At 37.6% G+C, this 19,753-nt stretch overlaps 1 protein-coding gene across 2 annotated transcripts in view; it reads right to left on the bottom strand.

Moving 5' to 3' along the window:
- The window catches only part of PDGFC (platelet derived growth factor C), a 120,908-nt gene that overhangs the window by 23,510 nt on the left and 77,645 nt on the right, over positions 1-19,753 (bottom strand). For both annotated transcript variants that reach the window (XM_080588622.1, XM_080588621.1), the window contains exon 4: positions 9,510-9,690. In XM_080588622.1, the coding sequence (XP_080444748.1) occupies positions 9,510-9,690 (181 nt within the window). The remainder of the gene's footprint in view (positions 1-9,509; positions 9,691-19,753) is intronic.

Below are 19,753 nucleotides of genomic sequence, written 5' to 3'. Positions count from 1 at the left end.
AACATACATTAGGGTTTACTTTACGCACTTTTGTTTAATCTTAATTCTATGCAAACGTATAAATAAATCCTTAACTACATATAGGCATAGGCAAGTAACTTGCAAAAGTAACAACTGAATTTACTTTGCTCTTCCCCAACAACATTGCCTCAAAGGTAAGGCTGTAAATTAAGCGGGAGTGTAACGCTGCTCTGCAGAAGATAACCAGAACAGTTTGGTTTACTACAGCAGAGCAGAAGGCTGCCTGAAGAGTGCTTTGCCTCTGTACAGTGGACTTTGCACAAGGCTCAGCTTCACCTTCTGATCCCCTCTACCACATCACAGATGTGCAGGTGTGGCCCTTAAGCTCTAGTACTTTTAGATGCGTTTTGTTAGAAAAGTAGTAAATTACTTCCAAATTGTTTATCATTTTTCATCCATCTAAATATTTAGTTCTAAAAGTAACTCTACTTTTTATTCTTAATGACGATTGGGAATATAATTGAAAAAACATTGGACAATTTTTCCTTTTTTCATTGTACTGCTGATTTCACCATGTCTTTTAGTTCCTGGTGTAAAGCTGGGCTGTATTCCGAAGTCTTTTATAGCAGCAAAGTGCTGGTTTCAAAGTTATGAACCTTAACTCTACATTTGTGTTGCATCAAGAGACATACTTCTATTTCAGAGCACCTAATTGCTAGTTTTCTTTTTTTCCACATGAAAGGTGCCTATGACTTTCTTAAGCAGAAAGGCAATTAAAAAAAGTAAGTACAGTATTTAAAGTTACATATATGGACAGACTGCGAACAAGAGAAGGATTATAGAATTTACTTTGACTAGAACACATGAATTCCAAACCAAAAAGGCATTACGCAGATGACTCAAGAACTGTAAGTATGTTATTATTAACCTTTGATTACCCAGAACACCTCGCATTGAAAAACCTGAAGACAACCATGTTCAGAAGAGTTCAGTAGATCAGAGTGATTTTTAAAAGATAAGTAAGGGTAACCATATTAACAGCTTACATATCAAAATCCTACATGTATGTGGCTAACTGCCCTGACAGCTAGCACATTTTAACATTGTGGCATTTGGTCCTTTCTTCCCAAAGAAATACAGATGACTGAATGACCTTGATAACTCAGGTCAACTAAGTCATCTTACTCTCCTTGGCTACCTAGTCAGTTCAGTCTTGTCACCCAGCAGGGAAGTTTGGGGTCAGTTGTACAGAATTAGCAGAATTTGTATCTATAACGATTTTAGAGGTTTCGAAGTTTTGATTTTTTTTAATATTTTTTTACATTCACACACATATATGATACATAAATGATCTTCTCAGTAAAGATCCAAACTGCAATGTATTAGAAATGTCCCATGACAGATTTAGACTGTTTCTTTTGACACAAAAATAGTTTAAATAGACCTACTGAAAACAAAACATTTGAGAATTCAGTTCTTCAGTTGTACTCACTACACCAATTATTCACCAAACCATGAAAATATGGACTTCTAACAAAATTACTGTAGCATAGCATCTGTCTTGCTAAAGACTGTCAGGTTGTTCAAGAGCTATTTGCCGTGCTACTAGAAGAGTGCTTTGAACAACAGATCTCCCCTGAGAAACTTTCAAGCTAAGTGCTACCAAAAGACACCAGGGCTACGTACTAGACAATAAAGCATTGGGTTGATTTAAATGTGCACATCACTACACTGAAATTCCCCTGATCACTTAACAAACAACTCTAGTGAGACCTGAGAACTGTTGCACATGGTGTCAGGACAGTTATGGAGTTTCCCCTAGGTATCCTTTCGCAGATGAGAGGGAAGGGCTATTAGGAAATATCAACTTTGCACTGTCTATAGAGTTATATGCAAAATTTCTTCCAAAGGGTGCGCCATCTGCTTTCATACATCCATTTTTCAAGTGCCATTAAGCCAGGTTTTTCATGCACTAAATTGCTCCCTTCAATTTGAAGCCTAGCAGTTTAGTTCTCCTCATAAATGATTCTTAGCATTTTTCTTCCTACAATTTATTGCCTAGTTCAAAACTAGAGTGAAATGAATACTCAAGCAGCCTGAGCCCCTGGAAATGTCTTTTGCCAAACAGAAATTGCCCTCTGTTCTCACGTGCAAGGTTTTTGCTTGTTTCCATTTTTTAAGCAATTAAAGTTCTTCGTCAATGTGTACCAGCTATCAGCAGTCAACATGGAAACAACCCTCCTGAATTCTTTCTCCAGCACCATAGTCAGAGATAATTGAAAGAACAGATTCAACAGCTTTGTGATTATCTAGACTTTCCCATGAAAACAAAACCGAAAACTTTTCAACAAATATCCTGGCTTCTTCAGCCAAGCCTTTCATCATCATCATTAAAAAAAGTTTTGAGCACTTACGATAAGCTAACAAATGACAGCTCATAATCCCCATCTGTAACACTAGAGGCCAGGTACTGCAAAGACAAGACAGGTGCAAATTTTGGTATTCCCATAGTGCTTATTATCTATTCCTTTTTAGAAAGGAAACGATTTCTCTTAATGCCACCACCAATACCCCACATTAATCTTTCCTCAAGCAAACTCCCACCCTGAAGCTACTACACAGTGTTATTACCCTGTCAAGAATTTTTCTCCTGAATTTAAAGAGGTGCTTCTGCCAGTCCGTGGTGTTAGACTGTGCAGTCATCTACAAAAGCACCTCCATTATTCCATTTTTTAGCTTGTAATTCTGTAATTACCAAGGGTCCTTTCAGATCTGTACCATAGGTAAAAAGATGGACAGATAAACTACACTAAGTAACTCTTTTCTTTGTTCTGTCCCCAAATTTCTCCTTTCATTTCTGCTTTCATCTTTCCCTACCAAAATTATGGTAAGAAAAAGCAGCACAGTACACACAAATAAAGAGTTACGGAGCCCCTATTTTATTGGGATAGGACTGTGGCATGACTAAACTAAAGACAGTAAAAAGGATAGGGACATATCATTGAACGTAACTAAAATAGCAAAACTGAAATTTATGGTGGTGCTTGAAACCTAGTACCAAGTGTACATTTGCTTACTTTTTTTCCACTATCAGGCATGTCAGACACAACTTCTCAGTATTTGAAACCATAAAAAAATCTAGAACTGTGCTAGTTACACAGGGGATTACTTTGAGAATAGGACAGAATCACTTTGGTTTGGGATTTGTAGAGAAGCCATCAGCACGCTTTCTCCAAAAGCTGCGAATAACATGTTGATCCTGGAAATTGGAAAAGGGATAGTCAACTAGACAATTATATAATGCTTGAAACATAAATATATATATATATATATATATATAAAAATACAGATAAAAGTACCCCAGGAGGGGAAAGAAAAGAAAAAAGAAACACCCAAATACTAATGAAAAACGTGAGAGGTTTTTTTTTTGTTGTTTGTTTGTTTATATCCGTTAGTATAATGGAGCCATTTTTCTCATTAAGAACTCAATCTGAAATGGCAAAATGAGATGAATGACAAAAAATTATTTATTTTTAAATTTTCAGTTTTGATGTTTAACTGTGTTTTACTCTAAGTACACAATCTCATACCCAGAATATACTGGGTATACTGGAAAATAAAAAATTATTTTCATTATTGATGTGTTCCTTGCTTATTAGCAGGTATAAACTTAATAGACAATGAAGTCAAGTTGAATGATACAATTAACACCAAAGGTAACTGCTATGGTAATCCACAAGGCTGGTATCTCTCCCGAGCCCATCTTCTCCATATTCATGTATTCTATTCCTTGCATCATTAATGCAGACTAGATTTTCCATATTAGTATCTTTCCTAGATTAATATAAAAATTATTATTATTATTTCTGCTTTTTCATCAGTTGGCAAAATATAGTTCTTTCAGATCATTCCCAAACAGAAATAATATTACTTAAGATCCCACAAACGCTAGTCAGACTGCTCCCAGAGTCATCACATTCCAGGAGAATTTTGAATTGTCTCTTTTGAAGAGAAAAGACACAAACACTCCTCCTTCTACCTTTAACTTGTCTTTCACACTTTTTGATATAAAACAAGAAAGAAAAAAAAAGAGCACACAAAAGCAGAACATATATGCAAGATTACTTGTAGAATCCTACAATAAACTAAGTGATAAACCATGTAAAATATGTATTTTCAAATTAATTATGGATGCACGAACTTGACTGAAATACTAAGAGAAACCCAAATAAAGTTTCCAAAAGTTTGCAATTAATGAAAATAATCACTGACAGTAATAAATATTTATTACTAAATGCAAGCCTAATAAAAGCCCTTAGCAGCTTATAGACATTAAAGACAAAAGACAGCATCATGAATTTGAAATACTTTTCCAATCTATTTCCAACATTTTTTCACATCTTAGGGCATTTAAGGAGGTTAAAGAGTGTTTGCACTGACCTGTCCTAGTAACTGCTTTAATTTTTTTTATGGTGTCCATGCGACAAAATGAGATATAGTCACAAGGAAACATGACATTATGATTTTATTAGAAGATACCCTTCAAAGGTTCTTTCTACTTCAAAGTTTTCTTTTCCTTTCATTGTAGCCGCATGGATAATAGCCATCTTCATTTGTGTACTCTTTGTAGTTTTTTGATTTACATGAACTGAACCTGAAGTATGTCTCTATCTATGTATTTGTGGGTAATCTTTAATATCCCACATAAAAAAAAAAAAAAGGAATTCTTTAGTCCTCAGCACAAACCTAATGCAAAATCAAATCCTCAAGGAAAGAATTAGTACAAAAACCTCTCTGACTGGCAATGCATCATTCTTTGCCACACACAAAAATTAAATGATCGAATTTGCAACCTTGAGCATCTTTAGGAGTTTATTGATTTATATGGGCTTAGGTTTCACTGTACGTAATCAGTGGAAACTCTGCACACAGAATTTTTGTTTAAGAGTCCTTCACAACGTATGAAGGATTTTCACAGTCCTCTTTTGTTTCATGTGGCATTCCAATGTGCTAAATAACACTTGTATACTCTCCTGCTGCTTCATGCAACCTTGGCTTAAACAACCCTGAAATCATGTTATTTATCTTCCAGAAACTTTTGATTACTTCTTGAGAAAGTGCAGCTAAAGCCCTTCCTTCACCTTTGTTTAGGAGATCAACAATGTCCTTTGTGATGTTTCTGGATGGATTTTCAGTTATTGCAGCCAAAGTTAGGCCTCTCTTGGGCTTTGGTCCTGACATGTGAGATACACATCTGATATCTCTGGAATCTGTGGGCTTTTCAAAGGAAGGGAATGCTAGGTAAGAGCTTTCTTTTTTCTCTTCTTAGTATGCACTTTTTCTATTAGTATTTGAATTTTATTTGCATTTTTTCATTAAAAAAGCTCAACTTAAAAAGATTCCACAAACAAAACTAACATGCTCAACACCGAAAAAAATTCAAAGCTTAGCTAATTTGGATGAAATAGAGGAATAATTATTAGATGGCCTTAAACAGATTAGCTGCATAATATTAATCTTAAGTGTTACCGTTAATAGCAAGAGCACTACTAACATCATCTCTCCATCAAAGAAAAAAAAACACACCTCTCTTGGATTGAAATCTAGGTAGCCATACAGGTACTGCACCAAAATCACAGAACACCTGCCAAATCACTTTTAAACCAGGTCAGCCATTTAAGACCCTTCTCGGATTTTGCTCTTCATCTTCACTTGCATAGAAGAGGGTTAAGTCTGTTCTTAGCAAAGATCTTTGGCAAGATCTTTCATGACAAATGACATGCTACCATATGCCAAAAAAGAAGGGGGAATATAGTCACCCCCAGCTTCAACTTTAACTGGAGCTGCTTTGTTCTGAGTGCCCTGAATAATTAATAACTACTTTGGCAATCAGTCATGCATTCCTTAATGGCACCTCAGGCATCAAGTATCCCATTCACCCGCTCCCCCAAGTAAAAATGGACTTTATTACATCAAGTTTTCTATGCCAAACTCGTAACTGACATAATTTAAACTAAGCGAGTCACTAGGAAGACTGAAGCTCCAACACACTGTAGGAGTTTATAAGGTTTCCCTCAATTGCATGTGGCTACTATATGGGTTTGAGTTGTAACTGGGGACAAGTGAGGAGAGGAAAAGAAATATGGATTGCTTTTTGCAGTAAATTTCTAGGAGGTTTTGGTGCCAAATACATAACTTTTAATAAATGCATAGCTGAACAGTCAAAATGCAGAACAACCACTAAGAAGCCCCTAGTGAATAATGCAGCTCACCAGTAAGCGCTGACTAAGTGACAGGGCATAACATGAAAAGAGTGCCTAAGAATAACAGTCGTGCCGAAAGTAGCAGGAGAATTTTAAATTAACACAAGCTAAATTTTCATAGCAGAAAAAGGTTTTTCAATACTTCCTTCCACTTTATAGTATTACAGACTAAATGAACTTGCAGCTATAGAACAAAGAGAGCTAACCAAAATTGTAGAACATTCTTCTAGATGCACTCAGACTACACAATTTAAGTTGGAAGAAATTCAAGTAATTAAACTGCAGTTATCTAGACCCTCAAGAAATCTTCATGATTTTCTCAGGAAGCATTCTGCTTGTATACAGTATATGCACTGCTTTTAAGCAGTGCCTTATAATGCTGTGTTAAACCATCCTATAAAATGATGTTGCATCTAACGACATCGGAACTGCTGGGAGTCCTTTTGAGAGGCTAAATCCTAGAAGTAAGGTAACCAGATCAATAGCCGTTCTCCCCCTGCTTATTCATCATGTAAAAAGTTCGTTTGAAATATAATATACAAAGTAAAAATATATATATACGATAAATTACAGGAGATTTAAACAAAGCCATTCCTCTTGCTCTTTAAAAGACCTGAAAATGTGTCCGGTGCCCCTCTCTGTGTGTGGCCTCCAAATACAGAAACAAGCTTGCACTGTTTTATTTCAGTTTTGCTTCATTTCTCCCCAAACAATCTCTCATTGCTAGTCTACCAGGCATCTACCCCTCCCCCTTTCTTTTAAAAAATGAAAAAAAAAATTAACTGTTTAGGACCAATTCATATAAGTGAATCACTAAGCAAATCAGATGTTTTTGCAATAATTATTTAAAATTTACACTTAATTCCTATAGCTGACAACTATAAATTTTAATTTATCTTGAAAGGTAGGATAATATAGCCTTACAATTTTAAGGAAAACACAACTTTCACTTTTCAATTGCTTTAGGTACAAGAAGCAGAAGATCTAATCCTGAAACTTAATACAGACTGCATTTACAATCCAGTCAGTTAATTATGCAACCTGAAATGTGAAATTGTATTTTGTATGGCTTATTAAAACATAACTTTTCAAGAAAAATCTCTCCATTAAAGAGATTGGGAAATTAATTCTCACAAACCTGTTGTTATACCATGCATTTTGAAGCTAGCTTTGAATTCCTGTGACAGGAAAGGGGCTGCTCTTGCCTGTTACATATGTGAGACAGAAAATAGCTTGGTTTCTGCAGCAGTTTGTATGTGTAATTCTTATGCATGTAAACTTTATTATTGGAGGGAAAGAGGGACTAAAAAAATGCATCCTACAACCCCAGCTCTTTTTGTCTACTGAATAAATGTTCAGCGTTAATGATCTAAATATTTTGAAGAGTAAAATTATTTTGAATTGTTGATAATTTAAATCATAGAATCATTTAGGTTGGGAAAGACCTCTAAGATTACCATATCCAACTGTTAACCTAGCACTGCCAAGTCTACCACTAAATCATGTCCCTCAGCACTACACCTACATGTCTTTTGAAAACCTCCAGGGACAGTGACTCAACCACTTCCCTGGGCAACCTGTTCCGATACTTCACAACCCTTTCAGTGAAGAAATTTTTCCTAATATCCAATCTAAACCTTCCCTGGTGCAACTTGATGGCAAACTGAGTCCTGCACTGAAGATAATTATACTTACATTTTGGTATTTTTAGGTGCATTTGTTCAATCCATTTCACAAAAATTGGATCATACATAAGTCAGATAGACATGTAGGAGATAGGATGTAATACTGGAGGGCACCTACAATGAAATCTGGCCTCAGCCCACACAAAGCATCTATTTAGTGTTTTTCTTTTACCATTTTCTAAAAGTAACATATTTATTAACTTCTGTTCTCTGTTATAAAAAGAGCTTAAACCCAGCCATACTCCAAGCTGGTTTGCATGCCGACTGACATTTTATTTAATTTCAAAATTCATCATCAATCAGTCATACTATTCTACTAACAAAAGTGTCCAACTCACAAGAGAGAGAATTATGCAGATCAAGCCCGTAATCGTTTCAGGTATAATACTTAGTTAGGCCTAAATATTTACAAATACTTACAGGAATACAACATGAAATAGCATGCATATATACTACTACACTTCACTTACATCATTATCAGTATACTAAATGTATTATCTATAAGATTATGTATTGTTGAATAGATGCACAGAATTATTCTATGCTTCTTCTCCATAACTGAAGTTTTGCAAAGGAGGAAAAGAGGGGAAAATGCAAAATGGCAATAGCAGTAAGCAAGCCAAATGCATCGAGTGAAGCACATGTCAGTAAGGTTAAAACATGGATTCTTTTGATCAATTTTTTATTGAGTTTGCAGATATTTCCGACCAACCAAATACCACAAACCACAAGATGACTTAGGAGATTCACAAAGTGAATTATGAGGAATTTAAAAATATTCTTCACTCTCTTTAAATACAGAATATCTATTCTGTAAAAACATGTCAGCTCCTGTTCCACTGCATCCTGATGCTTCAGAATGTTATCTCATCCTCAATAATCTATAAACATTGCTTTGCTATCAGAGATCTTTTACTTTTTTTTTTTTCCCCACCAAGTGACAAATTTGCTGACGGTCAAAATACCCATATTTTAGGCAGTGACTAGTGTTTAGTACCTGTGAGTTACAAGTGTTAACCAACATTCGAGAGAAGTCTAAAGTACATTTTTCAGGAAAAATGCAGTGGAAATTGAGTATTATGCATTTTCTACTTTGTCACTATAGTAAAAATATTCAGGAGAATAACAACTTTTTTTTTTTTTTTGAACTAGGTATAATCATTTGGCTGTGTATGAAGCAGCTGACTAACAAGAACATTAATTTCTTCAGTCTTCTTTGTAACTTCCCAATGCCCTTTAAGTGTCATGCAGCTGATTTTTCTTATGCTGATTTTTCTTCTTCTCAAAGCAAAAAAAAAAAAAAAAAAAGTGGCTTTTTCACAATACTGTATTAGGAATGCAAACATTTTATTCAAGTTTCCACATAAACAACCGAGCCCACAACTTCCCAGTCCAAAGCCATCCAAGACGAACCACAAGAACACTTGGTTAGTTAAAAGACAGAAACAACATGTACAATTCTGGAAGACAGATTATTCATTGTTGTTATTATTGAGAAATAAACAGTAATTAATCCTAAACTTTGCAAAGATTCTTTTGAGCTACCACTTCAAAGATTTTGTTTTCCTGAAATGCTCCAATCCTGAAACATGTTACTTACTGGCACAAGAAGTGTATAATGGATGCAGAATCCAGGTTGAGAAGGAAAATATTCATCAGACACAAATCTTATTCTGATCTGGTTTCCTTTGGAGATTTGTCTGCTTGGCACACTACTGGAACCACACCAGCGCCCTAAAACAGTGCCATCACTAGGCTCTTCAACTTCTACAAAGTCATACCTGAACAGAAAAGAAAATTACATGTTTATTTACTGGTAAATTTCTATAAACTTCCTCTTTTAATAAACAGACTGACTCTGCAGCTTGCATTTTTTATTATTATTTTTTAATGCTACAAGTATGCTATCAAAGCCAGCTATTTTAAACGTAGCTTCCAAGTTGCCACTGGCTTAAATACATAATAAAATCATGCAATGAGGTTAAAAAAATAAGAGCTAAGTTAGCACTTTGAACATGAGTACGACTGAACGTGAGTACGACTGCTTGTTCCTTTTATGGGAAACAATTACAATATACAGGATAGGGCAGAATGAAGTCAGAGAAAAAACTGAAATTGCTTAAGCCTGGCACAGTAATTCATACTGCAATATCACTAGAAATATACTGCATGTTACCAGGGAAAATTCAGTGGCTTTTTGGTACTGAAACCTGCCCTCTGGTAATAGTGGTGAGCAGGCTCCAGGAGGTTAAGGTGGTTTAGGGAAACTTGGAAGCACATTTCAAGCTTACGCATATCCCAGTGAGACATTTGTGAAGCAAAGACCTAAATGTACCACGTGTCAGAAAGAACCTGCTATTTTGGTACTACTGACAAGAGATATATGGGTTGGGAGCTTTAAAAGAATGAAACGTACATGGTTTGATTTAGTTTCATTGGTTTTTAACGTGTGGTCTGGGTATCCCTGGGGATCCGTGAACTTCAAATAGCTCCATGAAAGGTAAGTAAGAAACGCCAGTCAGTTGTCATCCATAAGCTTAAATACGCCCCGCAAAGGTCCTCGCTTCCCCTGCAGAATGTTTAGGGGCTTCTCAAGTCATAAAAACACTGAAAGCCACTGCTCTAGAAGGCATGTCTGGTTTTAATATTTTAACCTGTTTCATGTCAGCTCCCCAGCTGCCTACTGACAGAATAAACAGTAGGAATTTCAGTCACTTTTCCCCTGCTGGAGCTTGAAAAGCTCTGAGCCGCGCAGCACCCGGAGAGGTTGAGGAAGGCAGGAGAGTGTTGGTGAGAGAGGGCGACCGCCGCCACTGCCCCACTGCGGCCTGCTCGGGGGAAGCCTCCCGCTCTGTGGGGCTGCTGCGCTATCTTTCAGGTCCTGCCACGCATTGAGGACACCTCTCACGGAAATCTAAACTGGTAAATATCCCCCGGTCCTTTCCGAGGGTACAGACAGACCTACTTCTGATGACAGCAAATATCCACATTCTGAAAATGAAAACACACACACACAGCCAAACACACCGAGCAACGTGAAAATTATTACGTTAAACATTTTGTATTGAAGATTTTTCTGGATTTTTTTTTTCAGTAAAGCTAATCTTTATAATGATTCCCAGTTCCCTAGGTTAGACAGCAGGCAATAAATTCTTGTGTTGCATGTTTGTGCAAGACTGACTTGCACATTTATTATCTCCATTTAAAGGACCAATATTTTTTCCACTTAATGAGCATATTCATTGCATTCATTTCTAATTAAGTGTGTTCAAAATGTATTACTGCCATGTACTACAGTTTTAAATCTTTGTTGAACTTATGATACTAATTACTTCATAACCACCTTTTTTTTTTTTTTCCCCCCTCAAACCACTAATTCCTTTAACTGATCCGCCACTGTTTTTACTTTATGATCAGGTATACAACATATCACAAAGGCAACTTGTACATTTAATTGCACTGCGACTTCAGAGTTCACCGTATTTATCAAATTGATTTTGAGCACTGAATTTTATTTTATTTTTTAAGATCAGGTTACAAAATTTCCAACAATAACCACCTTTTTATTTTTCTAGTTAAAAGAATCAAATAACTCCTCTCTATCTACTTTTCTGATTTGTAAGGAGTGAATAAGTTAATCATTATGTTTATCAACTTAAGCTGAAGATGTTTGGGGGTTTAGGCACAGTACAGGTATCAGTGCTGCTACCACAACGTACGCAGCACTTTCTGCTGCACCCATTGGTCTAATGGGACCCCTGAAGTAAAAGACAAATTCAAATTCCATAGTTTAAACCCTAATTCTATTAGTTGAGACACAAGTTAGAGGAGATTCTGAAAAACCCAAACAAAAGCCAGCTTTCTGAAAAACCCACCAGGTCCGGATAACTCTGTTTCTCTGTGATTTTAACTTCGGTCGTTCTCTCCTTGATCTCTGTATGTGGTATTTGTAAGCAATCTGTCTTTTGTAATCATAACCATTTCCAATTTTTTCAGTGTTATCAGTCCCACTTTGGCTGTGTTGTTTCTCAGTCACCCTCTCCCACCCTAATACCATTCTGACCCTCAGAAACCCACTTGTTTCCAAGGGATCGATCCAGACGTACTCTCAGCACTTTACAGCACTCGCGAGTTCTGCACCCAAGTGTGCACAATTGCCAAAACCCCTGTTTGAGGGATTTACTAAAACCTACTTTATAAGCCAGTCAAACGTAACTTTCTCATGGCAACTTGATACAGTGCATACAGCACTAAGTGGTTTACAATGATTGTTCCCTTTCTCTGAAGTCTCCCTCAGGACATGTAGACGATTTATGGGTTTTGTTGTTTTGCCTTTTTCGTTTGTTTGTTCAACAAACAGGTTTGGTGCTTGTAGACAAAGTTTCTGTTTTCAAAAGCAAATATGAGATATGAGTACTGGTTTCTTACTTCTGGACACAGACGCAGGCAAATCTTTAGGAACTCAGTCTACATCAACAAAAAGAGAGACCCTCACACATTTCCTGGACATCATGACACTTTTAACCCCTAACTTTATTCCCATCGGTTATCTAGGTTGAACATGCTGCAAGAGACTGCCAAAAGGATCTTCTGTGCAACTGAGAACTCCTAGCACTGCACATGTTGACTGAAGTTTGAACTTGCTGCAAAACACAACAAAATAAAGAGGTTTGGATGCTTTAGTGTTAACAAGACTGCTGTGCACAGTGCTGCGGCTTTGTGTCACAGGGCTAAAGAGCAGCAGGGACATCACAGCCATCCAAAACTATCTCCCCATAAAGAGAAGCTTCTCCTCAAAAAGCAAGAAAAGCAGGATAAATAATCTAGAATTGAAAATACATTTTCTACCTGTAATGGAGTTAAAAAAAAAAAAACTTAAAATCCATGTTGAAACCAAAAATCCTTCTTTTTTGTGCAGTGTACAAACCAGAAAACACAACCTTCTTTGGCACAATGACTGAAAAAATGCTCTTGTGCTGCATCTATGTTCAATACATTACTCAAATATTAAATTTGAGTAGTCTCATCTCCTTTCCCATGATGAAAGATGCTTTTGCCCTTAGTCACAATGTCGATAATGCCCTCCCAGATATCTGATGCAGAATGTGTATTCCTTTTCCCTAAGGCTGAGATGCCCAGGACCCTGAATTGCATTAAAAACCTGAACAAAACAATTTATTTGAAAAGGACAAAGAAGCAATATAAGGAGCTCTGAACTTCAATGCCTTTCCAACCAGGAAATATATTTTCCAAGGGAATGTGTTTTCCTCTCCTTTCTCTATTTTTCTGTGGTTTGCACTGTCATTTGCTAAACGTTTTCTGACAGGCTGTTTACCTTGGCTTAAAGTTTTGTGACCTTTGCGCAGCCTCCCTATGCCTTCAGAATCCCACAAATATATCAATGAATGTAAGGTGCAGAAACCCACATGGTAAAACATTTTGTTGTATCAGTGACACTGGATCTTTCCATCTTTAATAGAAGTGCTAGACAAAAATCTAGAACACCCATGAGAACAGCTTGAGAAAAGTGAAATTTATTTTTCCTTCCCCATTTGATAAGCACTGACTTTTTTTTTTTAATTAAGAAAAAGGAAGTTGATAACAATCCCTGTCATTTTTTTCCCCTGTGGGATGCCGCATTATTTCTATTCCAGTTTGTTTTAAAGCATATGGAATTTCAAGGTTTTCCTGGTGACAGCAAAACAAAATACCTACCTCAGACTTGAGCCAAAAGCATCTAAGGTATTCTGGCAGTTCACCAGACAAACTGTTATTGAACAGAACTTAGATGGTTTATATTTGGGCAGCTTCAGTTTTGGAAACAATGGAAATTACTAAAAACTGTCATCATGAAAATATCGTTTTTATCTTTTTCCAAACCAAATTTTGTAAGGAAAGTTTCCTCTTCCTCTGCCATTAGTATTTGAAATAATTTTCATTTTTATTGCTGAAATATTTAAATTTCCTACGGAATAGAACTTTTAGTTTCCATCATTCAAGCTAGACTGTATGGCTGTATAGACAGAAGTGTCAAGGTACTGGCAAAACCTCACATGGTCTTCACCTCTTAGATCACTTAAATCACAGCTGCAAGTAATCATACTGCTCTTTGTGAAATAAGAGAAAGAAAGAAAGGAAGGCCAAGCATTTAGCTTGAAGGGTTTTTTTTATTATTATATTTATTTTTTAAAGTTTGCCTGCCTCACTTGTAAAAAATTCTGGAAGCCTTCCTCAATCAACTGAGATCTCCAGTAACACTTTATTGGGAAAATTCATGTTTATTTGGGTGGAAAGGGGAATAGTGGGGCATGACAGAGGCACTCAGGTCCACGGTATCTAATGGCAGACCCAATCTGTTTAACCAGCCTTGTTGTTGCCCATAGATTGATGCATCGTAAAATCTCCAGCAAAAATGGATGATGAGACATGGAGAATGCAAAGCTCATGATAAAGAGCAGAGAAAATGCAAGGACCCCTAGAAGGAGAAGTTCTTTGCTGTTACCCATACTACCGCTCCCTCTGAGGTAGTTTTCCTTAAAGACTGAGGCACAGAGAGACAAGATACATCATGTGAAATAAAAATCAAAATGAGATAAGAAATTAAACAGTTAGTTACAGTGCAGGCACTTATGCACTATTTTTCAGTTTGTGTGAGAGGAAATCTTACTTGTGGTAATTTTTTCCTCTGATGTGGCCACACAGTACAACCACCTGCCACCCAAATTTGCAAGACTTGGAATGGTTATTTAATTTGTTATCATTCCAAGTGCATTAATTTACTTCATACTGTTTTGTATTTATTGCCAGTACACCATATCCACCTGAAGAACTGTGGACTAGAAAAGACTGGCCCATCAGTCCAGCAAGAAGTAAATGCGAAGTTCCTGAAATCACAAACCTCTAAGGGTGCACATTTGTGCAAGTTCACTATTAATAACTCAACTCGCCACCCAGGTGGCAGAGGAAAAAAACTCTTCTGGCACAGAAAGCAAAACTTCCAGGAGGAAGGGAAGGGAGAGGGCTCACTGTCTGAAGTGCTGACCCTGTGGCAGCATCAGCAAGTACTCAGCGCAGAGTAAAACTTCAGTAAAGCTGACCCCACTCTACATTAACAGAAAATTTTGACTGGGGGCTACTTCGAGCGACAGTAACAACAGGATATTGGAAGAAAACTCTCTGTCAAAGACTACCAGATATGAAATGTTTAGTATTTAAATTATTCCCTCTCCATCTTGTCTTTCCAAAAGGAAGCTCTGAAAAAGAGGCTCCCAGAGCCATAGGTCTCCAGAGCATTGGCAATTTCCCCCAGCCTTTATCCTTCATCAAGGAGGACTTGGCAGTGCCTTCGCTTTGCAAAGGTTGCAGATTATCCAACAGTTGAGAAATGAGTCACGTTCCACTTAGCAGCTGACAATTTCTGTCGTGCTTGATGTTTTAACGTAAAAACAGAAAAGATGTCGACACAGCAATGATTTGACATGCAATAAACTTTCACAGTTTTAACTGCATTTGCTGATCCTACACATACTGTGTTTTAATGGTGACTGTTAAGAAACAGCATACCCAGAAATAATCCAAATAAATAAGTGATGAGGTCAGCTTTTCATTCTCAGAAAATGATGTTTAATTATACACAAGCATCACTTCCAGCCAATACAGCAAATGAGTATATTATATAAAAAACGAAGCATCCTGCCATGCCTACATTTTCCATGAAATGAAGATACTCAAGGTATAAACAGAGAACATTTCTAACTGCCATTCACCAAATATGGATTGTAGTTTCTGCGCCAACCTACTCTGAATACATCTATTTTAGAATATGCAGCCCTGTACGCTAGGAAGTGCCTTATGGAAACACAGATTCATTCACAAATGTTATAGGGTTGCCATGGTTCTCTCTAATCTTTCCTCGTACTGATTAGTTACAGCCTGAGGCTCCTACCATAACCGCACAACTCCTTCTGTATCTCTACCTTGTTATTTAGGATACATTAAAAAAAAAAGTTTAATCCTCATATTACAGTTTTCTTTCCCTTCATTCACTGTATACGCTCGTAATCTAAGTGGTTTACATTTACAATGCTGCAAGCAAAAGGGAAAAATGAGACAGGGTTTAAACCCCAGAATTCAACTCTTCGAACAGCTGAATGCTTTTTGTGAAAAGAAAAGGATCCACTGGTCGTTCGATTTCAATTAACTGTTGCATAACTACGCTCCTGTCTACCAGGAAACATTTCGATTTTCTGTGGATCTGCTGAAAACTTGGGGCATCACGTGAAGCTGAGACACCTACTGTTTGTCGGGTAGCTGTTGCCACTTGGTGACAACACACTGGATGGAGAAAAAAACAACCGCTGAAAACATGTCCTTGCCCTGATGAATAGCACTTTGGCACAAAAACACATTCAGAGAATAAATCCCGACTGGCACCTACATGCACTGGTAAGCGCTTGAGCATCTCCAGCTGAAGCCCATGAATACCACAGACCACAGGTAACTTTTGCCTTCTGGGGAGAAAGGGGCATTAACTCTAAACCAAAACAATTCTGTATTCAGACAGCAACCCTGTAATTATTTAAGCATATTAACCTTGTCATACAGATCAAATATGTACTTTCAGGAATACAGCAACCACAGAATTCAGTCCTAGATAGCCTGTGCCACAACCTAATTTGTACTGGTATAACTTCTATCGATAATTTTTTCTCCATCACTTGAATAACTACCCTAGGATACAGAAGAAGACACTATAATCATGCATATAAAAAGCAGACATAAGAAAGGAAGAAGATGGTTTCCCAACTGTTCCTTTTAAAAGACTGACTGCTGGCTTTCTTAGAAGCTATCACTATTTAACTTCTTTGCATTAAAGACTGACAGGTATTTCCTATGCCACTCAGGATACAGCACGTTCAGCTGTATAATAAAGATCGATTGCATGCTACGAGTTGAACAGAGATACAAAACAAACAAACAAAGTGCATGAAATTTCATTTCAGCATTAATATTACTATACATCAAAGGTGCATTTGGGAAAATTATAGAATACATACAAATAGAAACATATGAGTCAGCTTGCAAACGATGCCCTAGTCTCCTTATCTTGGCCTTCATTGGGAAATGAAGTTTCCACAGGTAATAAAGTCTCCGTAAAGTTCAAACCACTTAGGGTTAGTATGCTAACCTCTTTGCAATCTGCCTACAGATTATCCTGTAGCCATCTAAAATACAAGGAATAAAAAATAAAAATAAAAATAAAAAAAAAAAGAAAAAAATCCACAAAAGCCAAGAAGTCACTTGGATTCCTCCCCCCCCCAAGGACTAGAAAATGGATAATGTCTTGTACTGTTTCACTTCCAATCTGTCTGTTTTCAGCTACTACCTCATGTGTGGACCACAATTTTCTTTAATATCCTGCACTAGTTGTGAATAGAGATAATTCATGTAACAAAAAAGGTGCTAAGACAGTATTCTTATTCTGCTGCACACTGGTATTTCTGGCCTTCCCCCCCGAAATGGAACAGTGGGACAACTTACTATTTCCAGGTACTTATAGTATAACACCACATGGAAACGGCCGTCAGTTCAGGGTCCTACTGCACTGGGCACCATACTCTCCAGAGCACACTTCCCTTCATAAAGAGGCACCCCATTGCCCCCACGTAGCGTACCAGCTCAGTAAGCATCCTACATTATACAGTACTGAGCTCTGCAGATTTTGGAGAACTTAATGCCTTAGTAATATTCACCTACTATTCCTCTGCAAACCCTATAGAGTATTTTAGCTTGGGAATCATTTTAGCTTAGTGATCATAAAAATCACATGTTCTTTCTACACAGATTAGTATTTTGTAGAAAACCAAAAACACTGGTGGAGCTCAGAGCTCATATCAACAGTCAATGCTGTAAAGAATTCTTTCCAGTCTACTGTAAGCTTCTACCTGTACTCACGCTGTTCACCATAGTCAGTGTACCTCTTTCTGCTTCTCTGAACCTATAATTATGTTTTTATCTTTGTTTTTTTCAAGCAGCATTTTCAATATTTAGTCTAGTATCCCGTAATGGTAATTTTTCCTTTATGCACAACTCTTATATCCTGAAATGCACCTTTGGCTCCAGTCAGTGATGTGAAAAATACTGGCTAAGCAATTTCTTAAGAATATTCAAGAGTAAATTTTAGAAATTTACTACACCAACAAAGACGTTCCTAAGGGACATTTTAAGCTTGCGAAGATTCTCCCAGGGCAGTGCAGGTAGCACCCCTTCCCTCCAGCACCCCCAATGACACAGCAGCATTACCCCCCTCTTCCTTTTTCCTCCTTCCTGCCTGCCTCAATGGAATAACTATGTGTATTTAAATTATAACACTTATTTCTTTTGTTCGGTGATGCAGTTACATATGGTCTCCTGCCTGCCACAGTAGCATGCAGGATTTACCAATCCAGCACAGACCATTTATCACAAAGTCCAATATCCTGCTTCAGGACAGGCTCATAATTGCTACTTGAATAGAAAGTGAAAAATCCCTGTAATGTAACTGAGGAGTTGCAAAATACTGCACAAGGCAGAAAAAACCTGTCCCCAACCCTAGCAGGAGATCAGTTTACACCTAAAGCATGAACAGAGTTTCCTCTCACTTTGGTTTATACCTAGATGTAAGTTTATGGTCATAATATTATGCAGACCTACTTTTAATCCACCCACAGCATATGAATCGGAGGCTAGTATGAAACAGTATTTCCTAATAATTGTTGCTAGTTTACTGGTCTCCCTGTTCTTGTTAGTGTCAGAAAGGGGAAGAGATCTATTTAGTTGACCTTGTAAACACCCCAGGACACTCACACATGACCATCTGTCCTTTTTCAGGATAAGTAATTCTGCTTTTTGCAATCTCACAGGCATCTTCTCCAATATCCTGATAATCTGACAGCAACAGATTGATGTAAATTGCATTATATATTTGCTGGTGCTGCTCTCTAACTACACCTTCATTTGAGCAACTTTGTTATAATGTTGATGCTAGGCAAAGAAGGCGACCACAGTGTGTAGCCAAAGGGAGCAAGAGCAGGAAGAAAACACAGGGAGGAAGAGGTGGGAAGAGAAAAAAAGAAAAGCTGAGTAACAGGTGAGGAAACAACTGTCTGCCTTGGAATAGAAGAGCAGGAATGCCTGCTATTCCTGCTGATGAGGCAGGAGAAAGCTGCCCATAAACCTGACAGCGAGCCTACAGGCTTAACCATACTTAGACTTCCAGTAACCAGAAAAAACCTCAGGGAAGGAGCACGTGCTATGCACAAACTGAAATGCTGAGACACTACCCACAGTAACTTCAGCTTGTGCTGCTGGGCCGGCCTTTGTAGCGCACATTTCTCTTGACATCGGGGACCGAGGAGAAGCACGCTGGGAGGTGCAGGTGGCTGCACCATGTGCCCACATCCCGGAGCTCGGGCAGCCATGCAGCGCTCCCAGCGCTCATTTACCTCTATCTGTTCAGGAGCAGCGGGGAGGGAGCAGGGGAACTCCATCAACAGTAATTGTTCCCAGAGCACCCCAGACAGAAGCAAGACCCGGCTGTGCCACGCTCGTTTTCAAAGAAAATAACTTCAACCCACGCCGTCAGAAACAGAGCCAACTACGGTAACGTGAAACAATTTTAGAAGCAATAAATTAGGATTAGGATCGTTTACAAAAATATTTTGATACTGTGGACACAGTTTACTTTATTCAAACAGCTCGCTTGAGATTGAGAGGACCAGGAAGGAATTTTAAGGAGCCTAAAATGTTTTCTAAGTCAATGAGTGTAGTCTCTGGTGTGAAAAAGGAGTAAGGGATTATGTCAAC

Source organism: Anser brachyrhynchus (genome assembly GCF_964034855.1).
Source record: "Anser brachyrhynchus genome assembly, chromosome: 4".
Lineage (NCBI taxonomy): Eukaryota > Metazoa > Chordata > Aves > Anseriformes > Anatidae > Anser > Anser brachyrhynchus.
Note: the sequence above shows the minus strand (reverse complement) of the source record. Positions and strands in the feature narration are given on the sequence as shown.